Genomic DNA, 10896 nt, shown 5'->3' with positions numbered 1-10896 from the left:
AGTAATTTGCATTCAATGAGAACAGAAGTCATTTGGTTCTGAAAACCTCCCACCCCTACCACACACACCTACTTCTCCTGCTGGCTCCCTGCGACAACTACTTTCAACTCTCATCGGCTTCTCCTAGGACTTGGCAAGATATTTGCAAACCATAGACTTATTCTGATTGTGACATGTTTCAAAAATGGCCGCAAATGAGACTTCCACTTTCAGCTCTATGTGTAAATAGACAAATGACCAATCCCATCCTTACAACAAGAAGACGCTGGAAAATGGATTCAGGTATCTTTTGGACTCATCAGAAAACCAAGAGGGGACAGCAAGACACCACCCTGGAATCTTGAGAGACTGTCAAATCCAGTGTCACAGCTGAGATCTGCTTACCTGAATCAGCAGCTTCTGCAGACAGAAGCCTGTAGGAGTGCTTCAGTAGTAAATACGATGAAGTGCTTGAGGCTGTGTGTGGACTGGCATTAGTGTGAGAATACGCTGGGGGCCCGCAGTCTCAGGGGCATCCACATGTTCATGGCCTTTGGCTCAACACATGGGTTTTCATGGTGAAGATCTGAAAAAGACGCCGTGGTTTTTCTGGCTGGGAGAGAGGAAGAGTAATCATTGTCAAATACTCCCAGTGCCTTCTCCAAGACAAAGGCCCAGTCTTCAGAGCAAAAGACTTGACCAAAGCCTTATCTTAGGTGCAGGAAGGGTATTCCTCCATCGTCTGCCCCTCCAGGCTTCCAGTGTCACCTGTGGGGGAAAGACAAATCAAGAGGGCTCAAGTGTGTAAAGGTATTATTTGGGAATGCTGAAGCCAGGGAAAGGACCACGGACATGGGGAGAGGGTAATACCACTGGAGAAACACTTGTCAAGGTCACAGCCCAGAGACACAGTCCCATTGAAAGACAGAGATCCAGTCATAAAGCTGTGGAATGCTTTCCTGCCCCTACACCTTACCACCACTACAACCAGGCTCCAGGGAAATAACGGCGGGTTACAACTGAACGTGCTGCAAGACACAGGCTCTCCCTGAGCAGGAGCACTCTGTTAGCCCCAGATTCAAGTGGGAGGACAAAGGGAGAGAGAGATGGGAATCCTCAGAAAGAATTAAAAGGAAATACTAGAAATCAAAAACACTAACAGAAATGACGAATGTCTTCCAGAAGCTCATCAGTAGAGTCAGCACAACAAAGGTAAGAATTGGAAAGCATGCTGAAAGGTCAGAGGACAACAGACACTTTCCAAAACGGAATGCAAAGAGGAAAAAGAGGGGAAGAAATGGAATTGAACATCTTACTGTGTGAAAATTGCAAAAGGTTCGACCTATTAATCTGAATCCCAGACAGAGAAAGAAGACAGAGAGAACAGAGCAGAATAAACGTTGGAAGCAATAAGGGCCTAGCGCTGTCAAAATTAATAACAGACACCAAAGCACAGAGTCAGGAATCTCTCAGCATATATCAAGCAGCATATATACCAAATACACACACACACACACACACACACACACACAACACAAACTCATGTCTAGACATAGTGAAACTGCAGAAAACTAAAGAGGAAGAGAAAGTCTGAAAACCTCAATAAAAACACCTTACTGGTAGAGGAACGTGGAAGAAAATTATGGCCAACTTCTCGTCAGAACCCACGAAAAAAGAAGAGCGTAGACTGAAGTACTAAAGTGTTGAGTGAAGAAAAATATCACCTAGCTAGAATTGTATGTCCTGCAAAATTATCATTAGCAAGTGAACAGGAAACAAAGACTTTCTCAGACAAATTAAAATCAAGCAAATTAACCTTCAGAAACTCTGCTCTGGGAGAAATGTTAAAAGGCAGAAGGAAAATAAGATAGATGAGACACTTGAATCTACATAAAGGCAGGGCCAGAATCAGTGAAGGAACAAGTGGAGGTAAAATCGCACCTTTTCTGTTGCTTATTCTTGCAAGGTCTAAAGGAACACGGTTTGTTTAAAATAATACTGACAATGTATTTGGTGACTATATAGCATATGGATAAGTTCATGAGGGGTTAATTGGGAATTCTGTCGGGTTAGGTAGCTGCACTGCACATTAAGTGATGTACCGTTACTAGACGGTGGACTGGGATAGGTAAATATGTATATTGTAAAGCCTAGGGCAAAAAGCAGTTCTAAAAGCCATATGATCCATATGCTAAGAGAGGCTACCAATGCCCAGGTAAAACCTGAAGAGACAACAACATAAAGAAAGAGGGACTTTTTGCTTACAGGGGATATGGTTATCTACGTAGAAAACTCCAAAGAATTGCAACAAACTGCTGAATTAGTAAATGAGGTTCTCAAGGTCACAGGACACAATCAATATATTGATGATGACTGTTTAGCTGTATATGACTAGTGAACAATGAGAATTTGATTTTTTTAAAGGGCAACTTAAGTACCTATTAAGTACTTAGGTCTAAATCTAAATGTCAGGCATAGGATCTGCTTGCAGAGACTACAAACATTGATGAGAAAAAAAAAAAACAAAGAAGATCTGAATAAGTGGAGAGAGATGTCATATATACGGACTGGAAGATTTGTAATTGTTAGAAGATTTCAAATCCTCTGAGACTGATCTATTGTAACATCAGAATCCCAATCAAAATTACAGCATTCACTTTGTAGATATCAACATATTGACTCGAAATTTCGTACTGAAGCACAAATGTGCTAGAATAGAAAAGCCATTCTAAAAAAAGGAGAATGGAGTTGCAAAAGTCATAAGATGCGATTCTAAGACCTACTATAAAACTACAGTAATCAAGACAGGGTGGCATTTACTAAGAATACACACACAGTTCAATGCAACAGACTAGCAAGCCCAATAATCGAACTGCAGAAATATTTCTCAACTGATCCTTGACAAAGGCACATGCACAATACAATGGGAAAAGGATAGCCTTTTCAATAAATGGTGGTGGGAGATTTCGGGCCCATATGGAAAAAACATTAACCTAGACCAAGAACTTACACTTTAACAAAAATTAACTCAAAAAGGACCAAAGTCCCGTATGTAAAATTCAAATTGTAAAGCACATGAAATATAGAAATACAAATTATAGGCCGGGCGCGGTGGCTCACGCCTGTAATCCCAGCACTTTGGGAGGCTGAGGCAGGTGGATCACGAGGTCAATCATTCGAGAACAACCTGGCCAACATAGTGAAACCCCGTCTCTACTAAAACTACAAAAAAAAATTAGCCGGGCATGGTGGCAGACGCCTGTAATCCCAGCTTCTCGGGAGGCTGAGGCAGGAGAATCGCTTGAACCTGGGAGTCAGAGGTTGCAGTGAGCCGAGATCGCACCACTGCACTCCAGCCTGGACGATAGGACGAGACTCTGTCTCAAAACAAAACAAAACAAGCAAACAAACAATATATATAAAATAAAAAAAGAAATATAGAAATATAAAACACAGGGAAGAAAACACAGGAAAAACATCAACATGTCTTTGTGTTTCCTGATGGGGTTTTAGTCACAAACCCTACCACAGAGTCTGTGAACAAAAAGCAATTATTTGGAGTTTGTTAAAACTTAAAACTTCTGCTGCGTGGAAGACATTACTGTTAAGGAAGAAAGATAACCTAAGGACTGAAAGAAAATATTTTCAAAGAGATATCTGAGAAAAGACTTGATTCCAAATATTCAAAAAACTGTGGACATTCAAAAACCAAACAACCACAAATAACCCAATTTAAAAATGAGCTAAAGGTCTGAGCAGACACCTCACCAAAGATTCGGAAGTGATAAATGAGCATGTGAAAGAATGTTTACTGTTATTTGGCATTGATAGATAAATGCAAATTCAAATAATAATTACATGACACTACACATCTAACAGAACGGCCAAGACCCCCAAACTGACAAACCAACTGCTGCCAAGGATGCAGAACAGGAACGTCCATTCATGTAAAGTGGGAAGTCTCTATCTTCCAGCAAATTTGGAAGAGAGTCTGCTTGGTCCTTAACAAGGCTCAATAGTCTTGCCACACTGGTGGTCCAGCATTCTCGCTATTAAGTGTTTGCCCAGTTTGCTTCAAAACGTAAGTGTTGTCAAACAAAATACAAATCCAGGATTAGTAAAGAGAAACTTTATTCAAAAGGATGAGTAGAAGGGGGCAAGCTATGTGGAGGGGACTTTTACAGGAGGACATGAGTAGGTAAAGCACAGGTAATGCTTTAGGGCAGTGAAACCATCATGTGCGTTATAGACAGAATGTTTGCTTCCCGCCCAAATTCACGTGTTGAAGTCCCGACTCCCAGTGTGATGGTATTTGCAAGTGAGGCCTCTGGGAGGTAATGGGGTTTGAGGTTATGAGGTCATGAGGGTGGAGTCTTTATGATAGGGTTCGTGTCCTCCGAAGAAGAGGAAATAAAAATAGCTGTCTCTGTGTGAGGACAGGGTGAGATACCCTAATGATGGTTGTATGAGACAAAGCATTTGTCAGAATCCGTGGAAACTGACAGGACACAGAATGAAACTTAACGTGTTTAATCTTTTAAGACATCATTAGGGAGGTAGGGAACTATCAGGTTGAAATGCAGAATGTGACAAAATGTTCTAACCTTACCAATGAATGAAAAGCTTCACTGAAGGCTGTGAAGTACAAAGTGCTGATCTAAGCAACTTTGGAAATGAAAGAAGTGTGTAAGGCTAAAGACAAAGGCAATTGTACATATGCAGCATACTCGACTAGACAAACCTGTTGCCGGTATGGACACAGGTTGAAAAATCTGACACCGTTCTCCATGTGTACTGGAACTGCAATTAGTAAATGGATGGTGGAGGGTGAGAGGCAGGTTTTTCACTGCTGGAGAGGGAGGTGCAGATCGTAATGTGGCAGGGGCAAGAATGATTCGTGCTGCAATGGAACAGAGTTGCAGACATGGGTAGGAACTCATATTCAGCTTATTATAGATCCTCATGGTCATGTATCAAAATATTTATAGAAATGTGTACATACGTGGGTTAGTATACATACATACATATTTCCTTTCTGCTTCAGCAGAGAGGGCCTAGAAACCACTAGACTCTGGCAGCTACGAGCACACCTAGTTGCCAGACGTTGGTCTCTGATACCATTTTCTAATAAAAGGAAACAGAAATCCTTGGAGAATTGGCTGATCCTAGGAGCCAGTAAATAGGCCAGACCAGCCTAGAACATATGCAAGACAGAAATGTGCAGGATGAGCCACAAAGCAAGGAATTACACAAAATGGAACCCCAAATAATGGGAGCATACCAACGGGACCTAGGGGTGAACTGAACGTGCACCCAGTGGCCACAACTGCAAGAATGATAATAATGAAAAAGAAATAGCAAAGTATTGGATTATAATCTAAAGTATCAAGTAAATATCCATGAAAGTATCATGATATACATAAACGATCGAAAAAGGAAATAAATGCAGGAGCATAGATGGCTGTGCCATGAAGGAGAATTCCAAAGAATGTATGTAGATACTCTGCCTCAAAGAAAGGATTTAAAACTTAGCACCAGTTAGGTGTGAACTTCGCTTAATGACTTCCTTCCAAAGAGGAGCATGTGGGCAGGGGTTAAAAGAGCAACTTTTCATGGGAGCACCCTGTCCAACACTGCTTCTGCCAGGTGACCAAGGTCAACTTACACAATCAAAACTGATGTTGATATTACGTACCCTTGATGCGATCAGACGAAAACAGCTCTTTACCTTTGTGGTGATTCTCCGGTAGCTCACAACATCAGTCTAATCATGAGACAAGCATTAGAAAAACTTGAGTTGAAAAATATTCTAGGGAGGCCGGTGCAGGCAGATCACTTGAGTCCAGGAGTTCAAGACCAGCCTGGGCAACATGGCAAAACCTTGTCTCTACAAAACACACACACACACACACAAGTCACAAATTAGCCGGGCATAGTGGTGCATGCCTGTAGTCCCATGTACTTTGGGAGGCTGAGGGAGGAGGATCGTTTGAACCTGGGATGTGGAGGTTGCAGTGAGCTGAGATCCCACCATTGCCGTTGCATACTCCAGCCTGGGTGACAAAGCAAGGAACCCTGTCTCAAAAAAAAAAAAAAAAAAGAAAAAAGAAAAAGAAAAAGAAAAAGAAAAAAGGTAAAGAAAAAGAAAAAGAAAAAAAAAAGATATTCTAGAAAATACCTCACTAGTGACCCTGAAAACTCTCAGGGTCATGGAAACAAGCAAAGTCTGAGAAGTTGTGCCAGCCAAGAGGAACCTAAGGCAGTATGATGATTAAATGTAGTGTGGTAGGCTGCATGGTATCTTGGAACAGAAAAAAAAAAAAAAATGATATTAGGTAGGAAGTAAGCAGGAAACCCGGAATAAAAGTGTGGACTTTAGTTTTTTTCTGCCTCTCAAATACCACCAGTAGGGAGCAGTAGGGGCTGCTGTGTCGGCAGGTAAGCCAAACACACAAAAATAGCACCGCAAATGCTCTGAAAATAAACTTTTTAAAAATCCCAGAACCTAAAAATGGACACCAGAATCTACATGCTAAACCTAAAGAAAGTAGCTGACTTCTAACATCAAATATTTGTCTCCTGTCCAGAGACTCCTAAAGTAACAAGCAAAATACATTGTATGCCATAGAGCATAGCCCACCATGTGAAGAACCAGGAATAACACAGCTTGAATGAGGAAATAGAATCCAGTGGTACCAACATAGAGACGACGCAGATGTTGCCATTATCTGACAAACATTTTACAGCAACCATCATAAAAATGCTTCATTATGTAATTGCAAATAGTCTGGAACCAGACTAGAAAATGGAAAATCTCAGCAATGAGTAGAAGATGTATAAAAAAGAAATGATGGAACAGAAAACGAAAACAATAACAGAATTTGGAAACATTGCTGGATGCACTCGGTAAGAGACCTGTGATGACAAAAGATACCATCATCGTAATGGAGGCCCAATCAATAAGATTGACGGCCGGGCATGGTGGCTTACACCTGTAATCCCAGCACTTTGGGAGGCCGAGGCGAGCAGATCACCACGGGCCAACGTGGGGAAACCCTGTCTCTACTAAAAATACAAAAATTAGCTTGGCGTGGTGGTGGGCGCCTGTAATCCCAGCTACTTGGGAGGCTGAGGCAGGAGAATCGTTTGAACCCGGGAGGCAGAGGTTGCAGTGAACGGAGATTGCGCCATTGCACTCCAACCTAGGTGACAGAGCGAGACTCTTCCTCAAGAAACAAAACAAACAAACAGAAAATAGGACTGACTGTGCCTGAGCGAGAGAGAGAGATCGTGGACTGATTAAAAGCTGAATGGATCCTCAGCGAAGTTAGGACAATAACAAAGTTCCAATATCCCTACGACTGGAGTACCAAAAGTAGAGAGTGGACTGAAAGAGGAGTATAAGAAAAGAAGGCTGAAAATATCCAAATTTTAGTGAAAACCATAAACCCATAGATTCTGGAAAACGAGCAAACTTCAGATAAGACAACCACAAAGCAATTCACACCAACACACACATCATAGTCAGTTTTTGAAGCTGATAAAATCACTGAAAGCAGCAAGACCGAAGTGGTTCATTGATTATAGGAGAACACCAGTTTCAATGAGGGCAAATGTCTCCTCTGACCAGTGGCGGTCATCAGGAAGTGTCCCGAAAAGTTTCAGATGTTGAACAAAAGTCCTGTCAGCTGTGAATTTTGTATCCAGTGATACCATCCTTCATGGACGAAGGGGAAATCAAGACATTCTCAGGTAAAGGAAAGCATTTTGTCACGAGCAGACCCACGGTGAAAGAATGGCTAGAGTAGGTGCTTGAAACAAAAGAGGAAAGAATAAAAGATGGCCTCTGGAAGTATCTATCAGAAAGGAGTCAAGACCAGTAGAAAAAACACCCTTAGGGGACAAACACTAAGCCACCGTTTTCCTTGTGAATTGTGGAAGTCATGTTTGACGATTAAAGCAAAAACTATGAAACCATCCGATACTCCAGACAACGTTGTCTATAAGCAGGAAGGCAGAGGGGCTAAAAGGGGCTGATGCTTCTACACTTCAATGGAAGTGATGAGAACTGGATACCAGGAGCCTGTGGTAAGTCACATATGCACACTGAAAATCCCAGAGCAACCACTGAGACAATTTTACAAAGCCAAACACTCGAAAACACTTTCGGAAATCAGGATAAATCCTGCAAGGTGTACACGTAAGCCACAGAAGGGCAAAAAAAGGAGGTCTCGGTTAGCCGAGACACGGAGGAAACAAAAGAAAACAAACAATAACTCTGTGGACCTAAACACTAGCCCAGAGATCATGGAAATGAACTAGAAACATGTATGAAAAGGTAGATACTGGCAGAGTCAGTGAGAAACACGGTCTGATTATCCCATGTTTATATGAAACTCAGTTCCACTTCGGTCGCCCTGGGTAAATGAAAAGGATACAACGGGTGGGAAAAGTCACATCAGGTAAACATTAATTAAAACAGCAGAAGTAGGTATGTCAACATTAGGTAAAGAGGACTTCATCGCAACGAAAATTACAAGAAAAATAAAACGCTACAGCCGAATAAAAGAATCAAGCCCCCAAGAAGACTTTAGAGGAGTCTTTCCGTGCCCCTCCCACACGCCCCTCCAATTACAGTGTGTGGGCGTTCCTCTCTGTTCCCAGAGCCCCTGGTTCTTATTTCTGTCAGAGCAAAGTGTCCCAAGGTGTTAGGGACTGTATTTGCATACACCTGATCCTAAATGAATGTGAGTGCTTTGGAAAGCCTGATGCATCTCCACATCCCAGCGCCCAGGTGAGGGTATCTGGTGCCCGGCAGGTGTTTGCTGAACGCCTCATGACTGCCTTTCAGGCCAGCGAAGGCTGTTGTGATAGGGTCAAGGGAAGGGTCTCTTTACATCGCATTCAACAAGGGGCCAATCCTACTGGCGCAGGCAAGGAGGCTGCTCAGCGACTGACGGGGAAATGAGGGTGGGGTGTGGGCACGCGCTCCGGAGGCTGCAGGCGCCATGGGCAGAGTGAGGAACCGCGCCACTGCTCAGCGGCGGAGGCGAAAGCGGCCCGGGGATCCTCCCGCCGCCTGCGCGGCCATCGCGGTCACGGGCGCCAGCCGCGCGCAGTACCCCCGGGTCCAAGTCGGGGTCGGGAGCCACGCGGCGGCCAAGAGGTGGCTGGGTAGGTGGCGACGGAAGCGCCGCTGGCGGCGGGTCCGGAAGGCGGGCCCCAGAGACCTGCTGCCCTCCGCGCCAACCCCGGACCCGCCGGGTCCCGCCCCGTCCCCCAAGGATCTGGACCTGGGCGCACAGCGGGAGCGCTGGGAGACGTTCAGGAAGCTGCGGGGCCTCAGCTGCGAGGGCGCCGCCAAGGTCCTGCTGGACACCTTCGAGTACCCGGGCCTCGTGCATCACACCGGGGGCTGCCACTGCGGCGCGGTCCGCTTTGCGGTCTGGGCCCCTGCAGATCTGCGCGTCGTGGATTGCAGCTGCAGGCTGTGCAGGAAGAAGCAGCACCGCCACTTCCTCGTCCCGGCCTCGCGCTTCACGCTGCTCCAGGGCGCAGAAAGCATCGTCACCTATCGGTCCAACACGCACCCGGCGCTGCACAGCTTCTGCAGCAGGTGCGGGGTGCAGAGTTTCCACGCAGCTGTCTCTGACCCCCGCGTGTACGGCGTCGCCCCGCACTGCCTGGACGAGGGCACCGTGCGCAGCGTGGTCATCGAGGAGGTCGGCGGTGGCGACCCGGGGGAGGAGGCCACCGAGGAGCACAAGGCCATCCACAAGACGTCCTCCCAGTCAGCCCCTGCCTGTCCCCGCGAACAGGAGCAGTGATTGGGGCCGCAAGCCCGCCTGAAACCGGCCCGGGCGGCCCTGCGGGGAGCGTCCGAGTACCTGCACAGATCCCATGCTGTGAAAGAGGTGTTTCTGGCCTGGTCAAACCGCGGATTCCCTTCCAGTATTTGCCCTTCCCCTCCGCTAGTTTTCAGTGAACTCGCTTACGATCCAAATCTTGAACACACCTTTGTCTGTGTAGTACAACGTTAATCTTGCAATTCGATAAGGAAGAAGAGTGTCTCTGATTTTTCAAACCATCCATTGTATCTCTCGCTTTTACTGTTCTGCCTACAGTTGTCACAAATCACCTGCAGATGGTTCCTGTGTACTGTACGTTCCTGGTGCTATTGTGAACAGGCTTGTTGTTTTCAGCGCTTTGCCTCTGGTGTGTAGGACGGCAACACACAACCAGTTTGTAAACATGTGCTAGGAAGTCTTCCATTGATTATGGTGTGCGTGCGCTCCCGCACCTGTGAGTTTTAGGTAGACGTTCATATTTGCACTGCTTAGATTCGAGTTATGCTATTTACTGGTTTTTTAATGATATATTTCAAGATTTGGTCGTGTTACATACCTCATTACTCTTTATTTCCTGTAACAGCGAAAGCTGTTACTATTTCGCTTGTTGTTTGGAAAGTGTCTCTGGGTAAGGAGATGGGGATACAGGAATGAGAAAGACATCTGTGCACACAGGAATGAGAAAGACATCTGCGCACTGTCTGCCCTCTTTAATCCTTTGAAATACCTGTCTTGTACATGTGTTAAGTATATAGAAATCAGTAAATACCTTCTAGGAAACTATGTGTGTTGGTGTGTCTATAAAGTCCGGCTTGGCTATGTATGGCAAGGCTTGGTTTTTGAAGGTACTTGGTCTCAGATTATTTCAGAAGGTGGTGGTGACTCTGGCTTTTGTAGTAGAGAAAGCTTCCCCAGGGTCCCCTACCTTTTGATGAGGGGAATTAGCAGAGGGTTTACACATTTGGCCTCTGGGGACACACTACCTGTGTTTGAATCCTGGACCTGCCGCCTGCTCGCTGTATAACCGGTATCGAGTAGATTAAACCCCATTCCTCAACTTGCTCTTTCC

General features: G+C 44.9%; 1 protein-coding gene across 1 annotated transcript; it reads left to right on the top strand.

Annotated features, from left to right (window-relative positions):
• The first annotated feature begins 8924 nt into the window (after positions 1-8924).
• CENPVL2 (centromere protein V like 2) lies at positions 8925-10607 on the top strand. The gene has a single exon (XM_034951260.3). It carries the CDS (start codon positions 8988-8990, stop codon positions 9804-9806), a length of 819 nt encoding a protein of 272 aa, XP_034807151.2. The 5' UTR covers positions 8925-8987; the 3' UTR covers positions 9807-10607.
• The last annotated feature ends 289 nt before the right edge of the window (positions 10608-10896 follow it).

This window comes from Pan paniscus, chromosome X (genome assembly GCF_029289425.2).
Source record: "Pan paniscus chromosome X, NHGRI_mPanPan1-v2.0_pri, whole genome shotgun sequence".
In the NCBI taxonomy this organism is placed as follows: domain Eukaryota; kingdom Metazoa; phylum Chordata; class Mammalia; order Primates; family Hominidae; genus Pan; species Pan paniscus.
Note: the sequence above shows the minus strand (reverse complement) of the source record. Positions and strands in the feature narration are given on the sequence as shown.

Bases quoted from the DNA above. Each gene is read 5' to 3' on its own strand.
- CENPVL2 (XM_034951260.3), top strand. From the start codon at position 8,988: ATGGGCAGAGTGAGGAACCGCGCCACTGCTCAGCGGCGGAGGCGAAAG.